A 21333-nucleotide genomic window follows, 5' to 3' on the forward strand; every position below is an offset into this window, starting at 1 on the left:
AAAAGCATTTCCTTAAAGAAGTACTGTCTCCATTGGCCCATTTTCTCAATTTCTTTAACCCCTCCCTACCTCATCTACCATTGAAAATACAGTAGTCTAAATTAAGCAGGTAATCAGCAAATACTAGCCGAAATTCACTAACCAGCACTATCAGCGAATTAGATTGTCATGGAAGATTCTTTTTTTCAAAACAATGCATAAATTTCTCAAGGATGCAATATTTATATGCTAGTTTCTCATAAGTCGTCTAAGTACTTAACAGACATCATACTTTTTTTAAAAAAAAAAGTATAGCTGGGATCATGCCTTTCTGCAATTTGTGTCCTCTCTTAATAATCTTACATAAAAAATAAGATTATATATTTAATCTTATATAAAATACATATACAGTCACCTCTGAACAAGAGCACAATATGACTACATCACAATTTATTTACCCACCCTCCTATTCATGAACATTTAAGATTATCTTTGAATTTCTACTACAGATAACTATTATGAGCATTCTTGTATAACAGTTTCAGGAGAACAGATTTCTAAATGGAAGAACTAAGTCAAGGAGTTTCATATATAAAATTTTTTAAATAACATAAAAGGCTATACCAATTCTATATGAGATTATTTAAAATCCTATTGGAGGTAACAGCTAATCCAAGAAAATATGAAAAACCGAAAGATATATATGAGTAGATGGGGTTGGAGGGTGGCCTTCTCCAACACACCATTTTCAAAGACTATCTATTAAAGGAACATCCAAGAAAGTCTCAGATAAATTCTAATGTGCATTATTGTAATGAAGGAAAATTCTTTAGTGATTATTATGATGGTGATTATACAAACCATGAGATAAGTTGATGCATATATCACAGCCTTCCTAGTCAAAGTGTAGCATAGGATGGAAGCACTGGCACCCTCAGAGAGCTTACTAAGAAAATGGAACCTCTGTCTCCACCTCAAATTCTCTAAATAAGTGTTAGTACTTTAACCAGCTCTCTAGGTGACTGACATGCATATATGAAAGCTTCCTATGTACCAATTTAAACTGATTCTAGTTCTATATATACAAAAATGGAAAATTCTAAAGAGAAAAACTACAAGGTCTATACAGAGAAAATGATTCTATTCACTAATGAAAATGTATATTTCTAGGTATTCATGGATCTAAATGCTTCTGCAAAAAAAAATCTATAAGTATACATACTAAACTAATAATAACAGTTACCCTCTGAGCAAAAGAACAGGAGTGGGGAAAGTATATTTATTGCTGCTATGTTTGATTTTTTTTTTAATGGTGGTATTGTTACTTACACAATTTTTAAAAGAAAAAGCCAGAAAAAAACTCTGAAAATGGACTAAATATAAAAATTTGGCAAACAGAGTAAACAATTAACATATTTTTGTTGTCATTTATATGCTCAAACAACAAAAACATAATATAAATGTAAATTTAAAATATAATTCATAATAACTAAAAAATAATCTCATAGGTATATACGCAATCACACTTTAAAAAACCTTTCAGAAATTTATGAAACTTTGCCAAAGGACATAAAACAACAGAGGAGCAAATAAGGTCCTAAGTATATAAGAAATTCCCATGATTAGAGAGACACATTAAATCAGAGGAAAAGATGCATAATCTCAATGATCTTAGAAACACCACCTCGAAAACAGCATTGCTAGATTCACAATTCCCTACATCAAATAAATTATACACATATAAAATATTTAATGATTACACAGGCACAAATCCACAGCAGCATAAGAAAAAAAATGATTTAAGTGCTCTTGGAGGAAGGACTAGTAGGATACTAAATCAGAGACACAAAAATTAACCATGTTCAACTTTGGCTATTGTTAAATATTCATTAGGTATTCATTTTACTGACACAAATCCCAAGTCCATTAGATGGCAGCTTCTTTTGTTTTAATGAGTCAACTCTTGGAGAGCTGAGACTGACTCAGGAAAGAAGCTAGTTACCATAGGAACCAACCATGATTAGGCAGAACTTTGAGCACCAGATCCTAACCTGAAAGGGGATGAAGGTTGAGTTTATTACTAATGGCCACTGACATAATCAATCATGTCTATGCAATGAAGTATCTATCAAAAATCCTCTAAGACAAAGTTCTGGAGATCTTCTAGACAGCTCAATGTGTACCTGAAGGCATATATCTCTAGGGCCCATACCCATGTCTTTGCTCTATACATCTTTTCCATCTGGCTTTTCATAATATCTTTAGTATTTCTATTATAGTAAATGAATGAGTATAAGTTAAGTGTTTCCTTGAGTTCAATGAGCCACTCTTAACAAATTAATGGAACCCAAAGAGGGAATCATGGGAACACTAACTTAAAGCTAGTTAGTTAGTCAGAAGTTTTGGAATGGGGAGAGGATAGTCATACAGAATTGAGGCCCAAACCTGTAGGATCTGATGCCATCTCCAGTTGGAACCAGAATCTCATAGGCTGACATATATAGGAGAAACAAACATGCTCACTGGTATAATAAAAACAATCTATGTAGGGTAATTTAGCCAACTACTATGCAAAATCAAAACTGTATGTATTCTTTGATTTAATAACTTTACCTCATGAGATCAATACAATAGTTACATAAAGACATGACAATAGTTTCTGATCTATGTTTGAAATAGCAAGAAGCTGAGACCACCAAACAGTAAACTACTATATTGTTTTTGTGTGTGGCTTTCTGTTGTTGTCACTTTTGAGAAAGGACCTTGTGATAAGGCCCAAGTTGACCTTAAACTCACAATTCCCTTGCCTCAGTTTCCCTGAATGCAAAGATGACAGGATATGTTACCAAGACAAGCTGCTACATTAATGCACAATCAACTAAGAATGGTTATACTTCCAGCCTAATCCCTCTTTATGACAGTAGATGGTGAACAGGCTGATGTCACTGCTGAGATCACAGGAAGTCAAGGGGAAACTGAGCCATACATACTTTTAGTGGGTTCAGTGAAAAGTAGGGATATAGTCTGTCAAGACTGCTGCAATATACTTAAGTTATCACAGTATAAGAACAGCTTCCATGAGTATTCCTGTGCCTCATTATATCAACTGGACTCAATAATAAGATGTAAAGGTTTAGGTTCACATTCACTTGAATAAATCCTAAAACCAAGTGGAGCTAAAAAATCAAGTTTGACTTCTACTAAATCACAAAGGTACCTTACAAAATCACCGACACAAGGTAATAAAGCGGAGCATTATATAATTAAGATAGTTTTTAGACTTATTGTTTTTCTAGATTTTGTACTGTTTGTAGTATTTAGCAACTTAAAAAAACTAATCTGCTGTCATTTCTTTTCTCACTTAAACAACTACCCATTCCTTTCTTTTCCTTCCTTCCTCCCTCCCTCCCTCCCTCCCTCCCTCCCTCCCTCTCTCTCTCTCTCTCTGGGTTTTTCAAGACAGGGTTTCTCTGTAGCTTGGAGCCTGTCCTAGAACTCACTCTGTAGACCAGGCTGGCCCTGAACTTGCAGAGATCCACCTGTCTCTGCCTCCTGAGTGCTGGGATTAAAATGTACCACCACTGCCCAGCTTTGGCATTCATTTTCTTAAGCAAGGTTTTCAAAAATAGTTTCAATCCAGGTCCCAGCAATTTGTCCTTGATGACAACCATCTCTAAAGACTGTCTGCTGTATCTTTCATGCATGCTACTTGAACGGACACAGAAGACTTTTGGAAGAATATAAGAGAAGCCCTAAACATAATACAGGCAATTTACAGCAAGCCTGCAGCCAACATCAAATGAAATGCAAAGAAACTCGAAGCAAGACAAGATGTTTACTCTCTCTATATCTATTCAATATGTACTTGAAGTCCTAGCCAGGGCAATAAGACAGCTGAAGAAGATCAAGGGAATACAAATTGGAAAAGAAGTCAAAATACCATTATTTGCAGATGATACGAAAGTATACATAAGTGAACCAAAAAATTCTACCAGGAACTCCTACAGCTGATAAACACCTTCAGTGAAGTGGCTGGGTACAAAATGAACTCAAAAAAAATCAGTAACCCTCCTATATACAGAAGACAAGCTGAGAAAGAAATGAGGGAAACAATATCCTTCACAACATTCACAAACAATACCAAATACCTTGGGATAACAAGACTTGCATGAGAAAAACTTGAAGTCTTTGAAGAAAGAAATTGAAAAAAATATCAGAAGATGGAAAGATCTTCCATGCTCATGGATCATGATAGCAAAAATTGCAATCCTATCAAAAGCAATCTATAGATTCAATGCAATCCTCATCAAAATTCCAACACAATTCTTTACCAATCTTGAAAGGACAATCCTCAATTTCATATAGAAAAATACCCAGGATAACTAATACAATCCTGAACAATAAAAGAATTTCTGGAGGTGTCACCATCACTTATTTCAAGCTGTAATACAGAGCTATAATAATAAAAACCACATGGTAGTGGCATAAAAACAGACATTTTGATCAATGAAATTGAATTAAAGACTTCCAAGTTAATCCACACACCTATCGATACCTGATTTTTAATAAAGAAATCAGAAATACACACTACAAAAAAAAAGCATCTTCAACAAATGGTGCTGGTATAACTGGATGTCAGCATGTCGAAGAATGTAAACAGATCCATATCTATCATGCTAGTCCAGGTGGGCCTTCAACTTGCTATGATGACCTTGAACTCTTGGCACCTCCACCTTCATCCACCAAGTTATAGGCATATGCTAGGAATATAAATTTTTCTTTTTAAATGATAATACATACCTAAAATTAAAACACTAAAGTTCTTGATATCTTTATTTCTTGTTGCCAAAACTGGGAAACAAAATGTCTTTTAATAGACAAACAACCATGATATATTTATATAATAAAATGTTTCTCAATAGAAGGACAAGGAGCGACTGATAAATTCCACAACATAGCTTAATCTGAAAGTACGTTGAGTAGAAAAAATGAGGTCAATAGGGGAGGGGAAAGCACACATATAAAATGCTAGAATATTCAAACCACTTATAATTACACAAAGTATATCATGAGTTAGTCTAAGAAAGAGGCATGAAAGGCACATGAGAGGAATTAACAAGAGGTGCTAGAAAATGTTGGAGTGATAAATCTGTTAATTATCTAGACTGGTGATATTTTCATGGGTATACATATATTAAACATTACATTTACATCTTCATATGGAGAATAGCAAATTACAGCAGTAAAGCTGCTTCAAAATACAGATGCTACTTTAACATACTTGGAAAAAACTATTTGAAATCAATTTATAGGTCAAAGAATTAGTATTCAGAAGACATTAAAAAAATTCCAACTCAATAAAAGCTTAAAAGCTGGTAAAGAATGGACAATTAAAGAACAAATACAAATATCCAATAAAAATCAGAAAAGATATTCGACTTAAGAGATGTATTTTTCTTGTTTCACTTGCACAGAATATAAAATTTAACACCAATACAATGAAGTTATGGAGAAACCACTATTGCCTCATTATTCGTGGGTAAGAGAAGTACCCCACATATCTGTGGGGCAATTCAGCAAGATGTGTCAATACTGAACATAAGTACCTTTACTTTAGCAATAGCAGTTGTAATAGTTAGATCTGGTTGTCAAGTTGATTACATCCTAAATGAACTAAAACCTAAGCATCTAGGCACACTTGTAAAGGGTTTTTCTTGGTTTATTATTTGAGGTGGACGACCCACCCTAAATCTGGGTTATACCCTCTGGTAGCAGCCCACATAAAAGGATATGAAAAAGGAAAGCCTTTGGTTTTTGTGTGCTTGCTTTCACTCTGGCTAGTAAATTCATTTATCTTGTTCCTGAGACATCCCTTCATTGGTGCTAGAACCTACTTTTTCAGGATTCAAACATTAGAGTGGAAACTGGTAGCTCTCCAGGACTTTCTTGGGAATTCCAGAAACAAACTGGGGCTTAAAACATCCAGTCTCATGGACTGAACAACTACCAAATCCTTGGGCTTCCAATAAGGAGACAGTCATTGTTGGACTACTCAGACCATGACCTGGAAGTCACTAACAAATTCCACATATAATATATATATATAATAAAATTTATGGCCTGGTAATTCTGAAGCACGAATGAGCAGCCTGCATATAGGGGTTCTATTGAATTTGTCCATGTTGGGTTTCATAGTCCAAGCTGATGAGGACAACTCACCAGGTCTCTTCCTCAAGAGGGCACCAGATCTCATTACAGATGGTTGTGAGCCACCATGTGGTTGCTGGGAATTGAACCTTTGGAAGAGCAGGCAGTGTACTCTTAACTGCTGAGCCATCTCTTCAGCCCATACATTATTCATTCATAACTAATCTCACTACCTATTCATCCCATCAGTTCTGATCATTTAGAGAACCCTGACTAATACAGCAGTGCTTGGGAGGAAAAAAAAAATCACAAAAAGATAACAAGCAGGTATACAATTAGGCATACACAAATATGTCCAAAACTCTGTTACTTATAGTAGAGAGACCCTAGAAACCATTAAAAAACTAATAATGAGAACAGAATAAACAAATAAGCATACTGGACTACTATTTTCACCAAGTAAGTAGCCCATTTTTATAAATAAAATTATAATTCAAAAAGTAGCCAACTCCAATAGATTAAGCATTCTATGGCTGATTTTCTGATGTACCGTAAGAGCTGAGAAGTTGCAACAGCTACAGCAAGGTCATTAAGACTAACGTTTTAACCCCCCCCCCCCTTTTTGAGATAGGATTTCTCTGTAGCTTTGGATCCTGTTCTGGAACTCACTTTGTAGACCAGGCTGGACTCGAACTTACAGAGATCCACCTGCCTCTGCCTCCCAAGTACTGGGATTAAAGGCGTACACCACCACTGTCTAGCTAAGACTAACATTCTTACTATATATATTTTTAGAGGTTAAGTCTGATATAAGGTATTATGTATAAAATACAAGTTTATGTCACTATGTAATATAGATTTGTATGTTGCCATAGAAAGAGCCATGATAGACAATATAAAAAATGTCAAAAATGAATAGTTTCATTTCATTTGAAGAAAAACATGATCTTGTTTATAAATATTTTAAATATGTAAACTATTTAAAAGCAGCATTTCTGATTGGTTGAGATGAAAGGTAGCTTTTTGCCTATGTACTTTTTAGAATTACTGATAAACCGGAAAAGAGCACTGTTATTTTGTAGCAGGAGTTTATAGTCTAGAGAAATGATTCTGTGAGTATTATTCTATATAAACGAACTACAATAGGAATCAAAAATTCTGGGATTTTAAATTAGGATTTCAAGTATGTTCTTAGGTATGTAATTTTGAGGAAAGCACTTTGCCTTGGAGGCTATAAGATATATGTGAAAATATATTCCTGTTAATAGGAAAGATAATTTGGATAAATTTTAAGCATATTCATGTAATTCTATATAATCCATGTAACATATGGATTATATGATGAAAATAAGGTAAAAATTGCTTGGTGTTACTTCTACTATAATAAATTAAGCAAATCAAAATATACTTCAAAATCCTAACTATTCCAATGTTTTCAAATGTAGCAATATTCAGCATGCTAAAGCATGAGTTTAAGAAGGAAATATAATATGTTGGCTTTCAGAAGCTCAGTGAATCCATAGATCAGTAACCATGTTTGTCTCTGGCATTTCACAGAGAAAAACATTTTGTTCAATAACAAATGTAAGTTAGGTATTTAAACATGCACTATTAAATCTCTTTATAACTTCTTTTAAAAATAAAGTATATGAACAAGTGAAGTATAATTCTCTTAAACATCCATTGGTAACCAATCATTACAGTCTCACTAAGAATTGCTGAGGATAATAATGTCTTGAACCTAGAAAACTTACTTTTATTTTACTTTCTAACTTGAACATACTGGTGTGATATCTAAGAAACTCTACAGATCTCTTTGACTTGGACTCAGGCAGGGCCAAGTTATTTCAATAATTTACAAATGTGGGAGGTAACATTATCTAAGGATAATTTGACCCCGTAATTTAAGTACTCAAAATTAGATGAGTAACACTATGATTGTAAATTGTGAGCATCAACTTGACTGGGCAATAGGGTGCCCAGGTATCTAGATCAAAGTTATCTCTGTGTTTATGAAGATGTCCCAGAGAGGGACATTTGTACTGATGTATAAAGAAAAGAAAGCTTTCCTTCCCAGTGTGCATGGGGATCATCCAATCCATCACAAACAAAAGGTAAAGGAGGGCTGAACTTGCTCTCTACCTTTGTGCAAAGACACTCAGCTCCTCTTCCTCTTAAGTACTCTTGGCTTACAGGCCTTCTGACTCATATTAGACTATAAACCATCCACTAGTCTGACCATCACATGTCATAGCTTTCTTAAGTTTCCAACAATGGTAGGCTATGAGACCTCTCAGCCAGCCTCTAGTGTTGAGTCAGTATTTACAGTAAGTCTCTTCCCTCTTCTTTAACTCTCCCTATACTTCTATTTCCTATTGGTTGTTTCTCTGGAAAACCCCAAGAACATACTCTGAAATTTTAATAATAGGAACAGTTACTAAATACTTCATGTAGGCAAAAATATTTGAATTTATTTATAAATTATCTATTTCATATTACTTCAAGGGACTTCAGTGAGAAAATTTTCAAATCCTAAACTAAAGACAGAAATAATAAAGAGCTAAAATTCAGTTATTTTTAAAGACATAAAGCTTGAAATTCAATGAATATTTAATGTTAGTTTTTATATTTTCAATTGTCCATTTTTTTTAGGCCCAACAAATAAAACTCTTTAATACAAGAGTTTACGAATTCTCTTTAATATGGCTATTTTACATACTATCTACATAGGAATGCAATACTTTAGAAAGTATCTAACAAAAGACGATACTACTGAACTGAGCAAGACAATAAAGTACTCACTACCACTAATCATCATGGAAGCATAATAATCACCAAACTAAAAAATCAGCAGTTGCCGGGAGGTGGAAGAACACACAATTTAATCCCAGCTCTCAGGAGGCAGAGGTGGGTAGATCTCTGAGTTTGAGGCCAGCCTGGTCTACACAAAGAAACTGTCTTGAAAAACCAAAAAAAAAAAAAAAAAAAAGAAACAAAACCCTTTAGATGTTAATAAACATAACAACGTGGATGAATCTCAAATGTTAAGTTTTGTGAAATAAGGCTACAGTGTGAAATAACACTACAGATGATATGACTGCTTCCACATGAAAGTTTAGAACAAGCAGAACTAGTCTATACTGGAAAAATCAAAAGAACAGATGCACTGAGAGTCATAAGAAGTGGTGTGTGGGAATTTTCAGCTATGACGGTAATATTCTACATCCTTACAAGTGTTTTGGTTGTACAGGAAAGAACAACTGATGGAGCTCATGAACAGTAAACAATATTCGTGTATTCTAGTGAATATAAATTTTATTTCAAAAGGAGACAGAACTACAAACAAAATAATAAATTCCTGGAACAAAAAGGCACGACTTATCAGCTAAAAGTACTAATACCTTTGCAGGACCCAGGTTTTGTTCCCAGCACCCACACAGTGGTCATAACTCCAGTTCCAGGGTAGTTGATGCCCACTTCTGGACTCCACAGACACCAGGCACACATATGATGCACATACATATACACAGGCAAAACACTCATATACATAAAATAAAATAAATCTGAAAAATCCTCTTAAAATGTTAAAATCCTACATAATAATGTGAATGATGAATTCTCTGGGTATATCTAAAACTTTAAAATTTTATCAAAAAATTGATAATGAGTCAGGAAGTCATGGTATACACATTTAATCCCAGCACTCAGGAGGCAGAGGCAGGCAGATCTCTATGAGTTCAAGGACAGCTAGGTCTACAGAGCAAGTTCTAGGACAGCCAGGGCTACACAGAGAACCCATGTCTTGAAATACCAAAGAGAGAGAGGCAGGGGTTAGAATGATGGCTAGTTGATAAAGCAATTAGCATAAAACATCAATTAAAGATGGTTGTAAGTTGTTTCAACATTTTATTATAAAAATTTTCTAACATGTGGAAATGTTCTAACCCCAGTAATCTTTTTCAGCCTTGACTCTTAAGGCTCTGGATGTGTTCTATATACTACCATAGAAAATTTGTGTTTTATTTAGCATCCAAGAGAACTGAGAGTTCCAAAGAATGACAGCAGAACGCTGGCTGATTATCATGAAGGAAATGGGAAGAAAACAGAAGGTCAATTTCTTAATGTGGCTAGAGATTTTTTTAAAAAAATGAGATGAGTAAGAGGAGAATGGTATGAGGCTGTGGCTTCAGGAAAGATGGTAAAGGGGCTGAAGAGATGGCTCGGTGTTAAAAGCATTGGGAGCTCCTTCAGAGGACTGGATTCAATTCTCAGAACCAGCAGTCACAACTGTCTCTAACTACAGTCCCAGAGTATCCAATGCTTTATTCTGGCTGTAGGCACCAGGCACACACAGCACAATGCAAGCAAAATGGCCCATACCCATTTTTTAAACTCAAAAAGAAAAAATTGGAACATCAGTTGTAGATTAGTGACAATGTTAACACTGGCATGAAAGTGGCCAATTCAGAAATTGTCAATTTGTTCCCAGAACAAAAGTGGAACAGAAGTGGAAATTTTTCTTTGTGGAGTAGATGGACTTTATCACACACTATTACAAATGCTATGAGAAAAAGGGAAAATTCCTCTATTCTCTTTTTTTAAAAAAGCAACTCATGACCCATATTAATAGTTATCAACAATCTGAGATGACAGGAAATACACCACCAGCTAATTCACGTCATAGCTTGAGTAGAAATCCCAAGAGTTAATGATAAGATAGTAAGTCTGAAATATTTAACAGATGAAGAATGAACTTATAACCTTTTCTGCAATAACACTCACTATGGCATTTCCTACAGCTATAACTTCATAAAAAATAACAAAACAGACAAATTTGACTGCATTTGTATATACATACAGAGATATTATGTATGTATGTGTTAATACACACACACACACACACACACACACACATACACATACATGCACACACATTTCTCATCAACTATTTTCCCCATCAGGAAAAAAAAAAACTTTCATTATGGGACAAGGCTCAAAACAAAATTTTCCAAATGGGTTTTTGTAGTACACAATAACTTGTCTGTACTCAATAAAGAGAGAGAAAGAAATGACTTCACATGGCACCCATGAACAGCTTGAACTCTACTACCCAGTTTCAAAAACAAGGCATTAATACAGTAGAAGCCTGGTGTTGTAACATTCAGTCATTATTCTGCCCTGCTCCAAACATAACCATTATTCTTTTTATTTCAAAAACTGTAGATTAATTTTGCCTGGTTTCGAATATTATAAAAGTACAATTATATTCTTTTGTGCCTAGCTTCTTTTAAGAGTGCTTCTGAGATTTTTCTTATGCTTTTGAATATAGAGGTGACCTGCCAATTTCCACTGATGATAAAAATGTCATGCTAGGTTTTGATGGACATCTGAATCATTACCAGTTTTGACTTCTTGTGAATAAATATGGCAGGAAGGTTACTGTGCATGACTTTTAATGCCCCAGTGTTGCTTATTATAGCACACTCCACTATATGAAAGGGCACTTTATTGTATAGTTTTAATAGATTCTGTCAAACAGGTTTAGTTTTGCAATATTGGGGAATCAAACCCTAGTGATATCTGTAGCTCTCCAAACAGTATTTTTAAATGTTATCAGTGTATATACTTATCAATAGCTTATTAAAGTCTCTAGTGTTCCTCACCCTAACGCTGGATATTGGAGGTCTTTTGAATTAGCACTTGAGTAGAAAAAACATTTACTAAATATATGGGAGCCTAGCCTGAAGTTTATCAACACCGTTCTTTGCAAATAACTAACTCTCGCTTTATTGACTCTGTTTTGAGGCTTTTCCATCCCTCCATTAACTTTTACTTAACATTTCCTTTTTTTCTATTTTCTTTGGTTTAAATTTGCTACTTTTAGCATTTTTGAAGTTAGTGTTTAAATTGCTGATTTTTGAGAAACACACACACAGGGCGCGGGGAGGGATCAATTGATCTTGAAGAAGATGACAAACTTCCTTAACTTTTACTAGTTCCTATCAATATTTGTTTATACGATTCACTAAATTTTGTTGTTAATTTCCTTTGTAACTCATGGATTATTTTGAGATGACTCACATAAAACAATATACTCCCAAATAATGAAACAGGCCTATTTAATTGCTGTATAACATCATGCTAATGTCCATAATATTTTTTTACATTTTAGACCAGGACTGTATGAATGCTAGGCAAACACTTTACAACTGAGCTATAACTACAGTCATACAAACATCAATAGGTCAAATAGTTACCTGTGTTATTTAGTTGTATTGTAAGTACTTTTGCATTCATTTCTGAGTTTCCATAACCTATTAGTTATTGAAGTGATCGCTATGATTACAGTTTTGCCTATTCATAGTCTTGTCAACTTTGATTTGCATATTTTGATATTATGTTATGAATTATGTAGATCTTTAGGCTTTTAATTTTCCTGTTAAGTTAGCTATTTTTAAAAATATTTGTAAACCAGGGCATGATGCCTTACACTTGTAACTAAGCACTTGGAAGGCCTAAAGCAGGTGGATTACCATAAATTTAAGCTCAGCCTGGACTACAGAGATCATATCTTTTAAAAAAAAAAGTACTTAATGTCTTCAATTTTAATTAAAACTTTAATTAACAAAATTTCTATATATGTATGTAAGATATATTGTTGTGATGTATGTAAACACAAAATGGCTAAATTAAACTAAGATATCTATTATCTCATATACGTATTTTTTTAAGTAGGTAATACACTGTAACCATTCTGGCTCCTTGATTCTATGAGTTTGACTATGTCAGACTCTATTTATAATCACATCATGCAGAATTTGTCTTTCTGTGTTTATTTCTCCTAGTATAATGTCCTCCAATTTCATCCATGTCACCGCAAATAACGGGATTTCCTTCTATAAGTCTGTGTTTCTACTGCAACAACTTTGTCATTCATTCATCCATGTCGAACACTAAGTTGATTCCATGTCTTAGCTACTGTATAATGTTCTATAACGAGTATGGTTGAATAAATTCAGTTTTTTTGACACAATGATCTAACTTTATCTGGATAGACATCCATATAAGGAATTATTGGATCATATTGTAGCTCTCCTGGGTGTGAGGTGATTAAGGATTTAATTCGAATTTCTCTAGTGATTAGTCACATGGAACAGTTTTCTTTTCATATACCTGTGGACCACTTTTTTTTTTAAGATTTATTTATTTACTTATTCTGCCTGCATATACACATGTAGGGCAGAAGAGGGCACCAGATCTCTTAAAAGATGGTTATGAGCGTCCATGTGGTTGCTGGGAATTGAACTCAGGACCCCTGTAAGAGCAGCCAGTGCTCTTAACCCCTGAGCCATCTCTCCAGCCCTGTGAACCACTTCTTTGTTTTCAGAAAATGTCTTTTCAGGTCCTTGAACACTTTTAAAACTGACTTGTTTTCTTACTACTGAATTGAATTTATCGTCAACTCTAGGTATTAACCTCTCATCAGATGTATGGTTTGAAAATATTTTCTCACATTTTATAGTTGTCTCTCCAAGATTCCTTTATCCTTTGCTGTGCAGCCTTTCAGTTCCATGGAATCCTATTTATCTATCTTTGCTTTTGTTGCCTGTGTTTTATAAGTCGTATCAAAAAAAGGGGGGTCACCAATAAAAACAGTCTTTCCTAAAGTTAACATAGGAACTTTTTCCTCACATCTTCTATTAGCAGCTTTAGAGATTGAGTTTTCAGTTTAAAACTTTAATCCACTTTGAGTTGACTTTCATATGTGGTAGGGTCCAACCAACTCTAGTCAGACTGGGAAGGAACAAGCATAGGACCAAACTAGTTCCTCTGAATGTGGTTGACAGTTGCAAGGCTGGGGCAGACTGAGGGGCCACTGGCAGTTGCACCAGGATTTATTCCTACTGCATGTACTGGCTTTTTGGGATCCTATTCTCTTTGGATGTATACCTTGCTCAGCCTAGATATAGTAGGAAGGGCCTTGGACCTTCCACAAGATAATGTGCCTTACCCTAACTTAGGATTCGAGTGGGGTGAAGTGGAAGGGGGTATGGAGGGAATGAGAGGGGAAGAATGGAAACTTGGATTGTTTTTTTTTAATCTAATAAATTAAGAGAGGGGGTCCAATTTTAGTCTTGTCAATGAGGCTGTTTTCGGTACAATTTACTGAAGACTACCCTCCTTACTGTATATTTTTGGCAACAAGAAAAAGCAACGTACACGGCCTTTAATATAAATTCCAGAAGTTACACATCATTTCTACCATAAATCCAAATAAAGTATACTTGCATTAAAGAACAAGAGACATAAACCCTAGCCCCCAAACAATGGGGTTGTGTGATGCTCAATGTGGGTATTGGGAAATGAACTCAGGTTTTCTGGACATCTTCTAGAAGACCAACATCGCTCTTAACTGTTTGAGCCATCTTTCCAACCCGTTTTTCTTATCTTCTATCAAATACCAAACATGATTCTATTTATTCTTTGTGTTTGTACATTCAGACTCTTCATTTTCTTCCAGTTGAAAAGTCTACTATTCTTATAACACTACATATTCCTTTACCTGCGTTAGAACTGAATTTCCACTTTTATATTTTAAAAATCTGTAACTGTCCTAGCAGGACAATAAATATTCTAAAGACAGATATTTGTATAGTTTTCTTTTACTACCAGACTAGCAAATAATGGCCACCCAGAGACAGAATTTCTTCAGGAAGTTCACACTGAAGCCTGGTACCAGCCAGAAGGAAACTACACATACAAGCAGGGCTGGACTTCTCTAAAATTTACAGAGACAATCCTAAGGAGTTTTATTGGAAACAAGTGTTAGTGACAACATAGACAAATCAGAAAAGAGAATCAGCACTCTGCAAGTACTTTTCTAAATGGAAAAAGGCAGGGCAGACAGGGATAAACAAGAGTCTTGTGCATATGCCACATTTATCTTCCCTGACTTCTAAACCAGGGAACCTAAAAAGGAGAAGTGGGAGTATAGAGAAAAGGGAAAAATAACTATTCTTATAGAGGTGCTCAATATCAGTTTAGAAGAGAAGGACCAAACCATCAAGTGAAGAGCCATGGAAAGGCATCATGCAATCCTTCCAACCTGAGTATTTGTCCCAAAGAAGGAACATAAATGCTCAGAGACATGGTTCAGAAACAGAGAACAGGACATCTTTAGGAAAATGTCCTGAGACAATAAAAAAGTACAGAACCTTGTACATGCCCCAAATCACACCTTCCTCTTTGACCATATCATTACCACCAACACCAAAACCGCTGCCACTAATACTATTACAACCATAAAAAAACAGTAACTAGGCCAGGTGGTGGTGGCTCACGCCTTTAATCCCAGCACTTGGGAGGCAGAGGCAAGTGGTTCTTTGTGAGTTCAAGGCCAGTCTGGTCTACAAGAGCTAGTTCCAGGACAGGCTCTAAAACTACAGCGAAACCCTGTCTCGAAAACCAAAACAAACCTAAACAAAAATGAAAAACAAAAGCAAAAAAAACCCAATAACTAACACTGAGCTGGGTACTTTACAAGGATTAGCTCTTAAACTTCAAGATAATCTCAACAAAGTAAGCACTCTTATTTTCCATTGTACAGATGATGAAAATGGAGTTCAAGAAGGTTATATAAATTTGTTGTAATTGGAGTAGAGGCGATAACGACTAGGCAGCTAGAGCACTTTTTATGGAAGTAAGAGGATGAAAGTTTAGATCTCCAGATGTCAGGTGAACAAAGCAATTCACCTTGGAAGGCAGAGACAGGTAACCCCACAGAAAGTTGGATAACAAGAATAACTTTATCAGCAAGCTCTGGGTTTGACTAAGGGACTCTGCCTCAAAGAATATGATGAAGATTCCTATTATCATTCTCAGACTTCCACATGAATTTCCCCAACATGCATATCCAAACACAGGTGAGCATAAGCGCGCGCACACGTGCACGTACACACACACACACACACACACACACACACACACTACATAGACACAAAAAGAAAATTCCTATTGTCATATTTGGGAAATATAAGATCAGAATTTGAACCCAAGTGATGTGGTCTAGAAGTTTGTGTTTTAACTATTATGCTGTATTCCCTTTCCCATATTACTGTTAAATAATCAGTAGACCTAGAAAGTACACAATATTTTTAATTACACAGTAAATATTTACGTACCTTGCACAGTAAGCTCTGCCTGAGCTTCAATTGTCTTATTTCCATTATCAGCTATACAAAAATAAGTCCCAGCATCATCCTCAGTGATGTCAGTGATCTCCAAACTACCTCCTGCTAGCAAGGCCAACCTTTCAGAGCTGGATTAAACAGACAAAATGATATATTTTACCATGAGGGAAATAATATCTGAGAGGGTCTTCACATAGTAACAGAGAAAACAACTGGACAGTATTGCTATGATGATGGCTACAAATGTCTAAGATTAACAAAAAAATCAGAATTTAATTTTCATTTGTTTTGCTTATATTTTGTATGCATAAATACCACAGTATATAAATAAATGTCACAATCTCTGGCACTTCTAGTTATTCCCAAAGAGTTACCACTTTTATGACCAATGCAACTTCTTTTAGCCTATTCCTGTCTAGACATTCTGTCCAATTTTTTGGAAAGTATATATTTTAAAATCTGCAACCAATCCTCAGATCCAACTTCACCACAGCTGTATCATGCTGATATTACTAACAGACATAAAAATAAAAAGAGGAAAATGTCAGTTCAAACAGAAAGTCATGAGGCAGTGACATGGAATGAAAGTTTCCTTTGGTGGCTTGGCTAGGAAACGGGGTACAGGGGAGGTAAAAAAAAGACAGGAAAGAAAAGAGAAGGATAATTGCCATTGACCAGCTACCTAGGTGTGGTCCTGGGCACAAATCAGCCATCATCCATCACTCTACTTACAACAAGAATGTTTAATACTTTCATAAATCTACAGAGATAAAAAAACCAAGATAATCCTGTAATACAGAGGAAATTACAAACCAATATACTCCAATTTTTATAAAGTTAAAAAGTTTAGTTAATCTGGAAAAATTACAAACTAGATCAACTAAGCAAGGAATATAATTCTACAAGTACATAATTAAAGCCACCACTTCTATTTCATTGTTATTTCAGGTTGATGTTAACTAAAAATGAAGTCTTGAAAAGTGAACTCTAAAAAAACTGCTATACTTGGATGATCCTTTAAGTATGAGCCAGTCATTACCAAAAGAGAGAGAGAGAGAGAGAGAGAAAGAGAGAGAAGAAAACTCTAATTTTTTTTAAAATTTTTAATGATTTATTTATCTTTATTTTATGTCCATTGGTGTGAAGGTGTCAGATCCCCTGGAACTGGATTTTCAGACAGTTGTGAGCTGCCATGTGGGTGCTGGGAATTGAACCCGGGTCCTCTGGAAGAGCAGTCAGTGCTCTTAACTGCTGAGCCATTTCTCCAGCCCCGAAAACTCTAATTTTTATCTTGCCATCACCTGCAGCGTGTTAACCATGTGCTTCTACAACTATGACCTGTTCCTTTGTACCTGGACTCAGACCTATCATTCCCTAAAATTAGGAATTATTTTATCACTAAATTACATTTTGTTTGCTGCTACTCATATGTTCTGGATCCTTTTCAAAACAGAACCGTTTCCACCGCCCTCATCCTATTTGCTTTTTTTATCTACACATATATGAACAAAATTAAATAAATGTTATTAATTCTTAGACATTTATAAAAAAAAACAACCTATGTTTTTATGTGTTTGTTTTCAAAGATGTGATAAAGATGCCTAATGCTTAGGACACTGTTTTTCTAGATAGCCCAGCACTATTGAGATTTCTAAACATTTTCCCCCTTTAATTGCACATCTCAAATCTAAAAAATTTATAGTCCACTAACAATTCTTCTAAGGTCCTGGGAAAAACAAAGACAGTATGAATAATTACCAACATTGAACCTGAAGGACTCCTGTGTTTCATTACCTACTTCTATTTTCTCACATTATATTCAGTAATTCAGACAAAATACATTATGGGATATTTTGCCTCCCCAGATATGTACCAAACACTGCGAGGATCTGGAGAAGCCAATGTGAACAAGCTGACACTGGTAATCTCATGAAGCTCTCTGAGACAGTGACACAACAAGGCAGTGTTTCTCAAACTTTCTTATACGAAAATGAATGTGAGTATTTTGGTGCCTAGAGAACTAGAAGCAGAGAAACACCTAATTGTTTTTCAAAGTCTCCTGGTTTCCTGATTTAGCCTTAAAATTCATAGAAATATTCTTAAACATATTATATTCACATTGGATTAAAAAACACTTGCTCTCAAAAACAAACTTCAAATAAAACTGGGAAGATACATAACTTTTCTATCATGATTTGTTTCTAATGGCCCACTTAGACTCCATCCTGAGAATTACCTTTCTATGAGAACAATACTATACCACTCCATTTACAATATCAACCCCATTCTGCCTCTGTAATCCCTTGAATACTACATCATGAGTTTCTTCAGAGTACTTATTCCAACATGACATGTTATATGTCTATAACTATTTCATTCTTCCACTCTAAAATCAAAAACAACAACAACAACAAAAAAACCATGTTACTGCTTGGTTCTTACACCTATGAATGTACCTCGAATAGCATTTAATAATAATTTGTTGAATTCTTGAACTGTGGGGGGTGATGCACAAAACTCCCCACTTCTATTCATTACATAAAATTAATTCTGTATCTTGCTTATACCTTCATAATGCTGTGGTATGACGAACTACATTTCACTCTAAGTAGTACCCAACACAAAATATTACTGTAATAGTACTGCATACATACATACATATTGCTTTGGCATGGCTATCAGAAAACATTAACTTACATCTGAGGTATGTATTACATTTATACTGGAAATGCACTACTTTGAAAGAATCATTTTCAACTAGGGATGATTTTGTTCCTCGAGAGACATTTGGCAATATCTAGACATGCTTTGGATCATCGTAATTTGAAACTGCTTTGGGCACCTAATGGGCAGAGGTCAGGGATGCCAGTAAACTTACAATGCTTGTTAATGGCTATGTTTTAGAAACAAAACACCTAAGTATTGAACCAGTTTTCTTGAGAGAATACAACTAAAAAAAAAATTACCTATTTCTAAAGGAATTGACAAGGGATGCAGAAGATAAAGAGCAGTAACAGACATGGTTCTTGTAGAAGATATATAACTTGTAAACACAGCATACGGTTTGGTAGGACTTCAGAAAGCAATACAAAGCCAGGTGTGGTGACTGCCTCCAATGACAGCACTTAGGAAGAAGGAAAGTGTTTACTTACACTGAGCAAAGGGAGAAACTTTCATAGTGCATGTTAAGAGGAAAAAAGACTCAACCTGGTGAGGTCTGGCAGCTCATGTAACAATTTAGGGAATGAGACCCAGTAAGCTAAGTATGACAAAGCTTAACAATTCTCACTATTTTGAATGCATGCCTTTTCTTTAAGCACATTTCATAAGCACATTTCAAGGAAGACATGAAAACTGCAATATGCTTAAACAAAGTAGATTTTTTTTTTAATGTATTGATACTTCTAAATAGGATTAGACCAAGTCTCTAGCTAAGGCTATGAAGGGTTCTTAGGCAGGCAGTATTTACCTTTCTGTGTCGAGCACTTCCTCATTTTTCATCCACCTAATGACTGGAGAAGGAAGTCCTGAAGCAACACATGGCAACACTGCACTCTGACCAGTAACTCTGATCACAGAAGATGGTCGTATCAAAAACACCAAGTTTGGCATTTCCTCGGGACCTAAAGTAAATTTAAATGAAAGAATGATTAAATAAAAGACAAAGAACCTCACAACTTTAGTCATGAAGAACAGCTGGTTCCTAATCAGTCTGTGTGACATTATGTGACAAAATAAGCAAAACATAAGAAAATTACATCTCAACCAGTAAACATTTCCAAATACTTTCAATATGCAAAGTATTGTACTATATGCTACTTGGGGATCTTAAAGATATGTAAGTGACAGTTCCCACTTACGCAGTACTTTCTGGTCAAATGAGCAAAACATGACATAAATCTATACAACACTATGTGAGGGGTACAAAAAGCAGAGACTAAACAAGCTCAATACCTGTGCATCCTCCCTTCTGACAGGAATGTGAGTCTCCTTTCCTTTCTTATGTCTATTATTTCTTATTTATTTATTTATTTATTTATTTATTTATTTAATATGTATATAATATTCTTTCTGCGTGTATGCCTGCAGGTCAGAAGAGGGCACCAGACCTCATCACAGATGGTTGTGAGCCACCATGTGGTTGCCGGGAATTGAACTCAGGACCTTTGGAAGAGCAGGCAATGCTCTTAACCACTGAGCCATTTCTCCAGCCCTTATTTCTAAGTTTAAGTTTTCAACTCTTTAAATTAGCCTGTCAAGTCTGTCATGGTGATGCATATCTTTAATCTCAGGAAGCAGAGGTAGGAGAATCTTTGTGAGTTGAGGCCAGCCTGGTCTACATAGGGAGTTCCAGGACTACTAGGGCTACATAGTGAGACCCTGTCTTAAAAAAATAAAAAAGAAATTTAATTGATCAATTCTTTGATTTTGTAAAATGTAGGAGCTATCTAAATTATGATATCTGTGTATCTACCTATGCTCATGCTTTAGAGTTGTGCTCTTGCTGACATATGACATGGCCACACTTCTACTGACAAGATAAGTGCTCTACTTAATAGGGTTTTATTAATATAGAATTTTGGAGAGAAAGATCATTCTCAGGCAGAGATGTAACTCCTGTCTCCACTGGTTCAAGGTCATCCTGCCACAGCTCCTCAAATGCTGGGATTATAGGCATATGCCACTATGCACAGCAATCCTGATAAATTTTCATTTTTATTTTATTTTGGTTAATTTTGTTTTGCTAGACTGTTTAAGACAGGATCTCTCTACATAACCCTGGCTTGCCTGGAACTCAGAGATCATCCTGCCTCTACCTCCCGAGTGCTAGGATTAAAGGTATGTATCACTACACAGGTCTTTACAAACAGTGGATTTTTATGGCATTTCCCCACTTTATCTCTTTAAAAGAAATTGAAATGACTATATTAATAGCAATAACTCCCACATTTTAATGGCATTTATTAAAAAAATATAGCAGAACAACTTTATCCATTAAACACAAAACCAACAGTTC

At 35.2% G+C, this 21333-nt stretch overlaps 1 protein-coding gene across 13 annotated transcripts in view; it reads right to left on the bottom strand.

Annotated features, from left to right (window-relative positions):
- Nucleotides 1-21333, bottom strand: part of Neo1 (neogenin 1) — a 174491-nt gene that overhangs the window by 91162 nt on the left and 61996 nt on the right. For all 13 annotated transcript variants that reach the window (XM_085689143.2, XM_085689142.2, XM_085689146.2 and 10 more), the window contains exons 4-5: nucleotides 19786-19939; nucleotides 16308-16444 (exon numbers count right to left, since the gene is read on the bottom strand). In XM_085689143.2, the coding sequence (XP_085545269.2) occupies nucleotides 16308-16444; nucleotides 19786-19939 (291 nt within the window). The remainder of the gene's footprint in view (nucleotides 1-16307; nucleotides 16445-19785; nucleotides 19940-21333) is intronic.

Source organism: Myodes glareolus, chromosome 4 (genome assembly GCF_982192425.1).
Source record: "Myodes glareolus chromosome 4, mMyoGla1.1, whole genome shotgun sequence".
In the NCBI taxonomy this organism is placed as follows: domain Eukaryota; kingdom Metazoa; phylum Chordata; class Mammalia; order Rodentia; family Cricetidae; genus Myodes; species Myodes glareolus.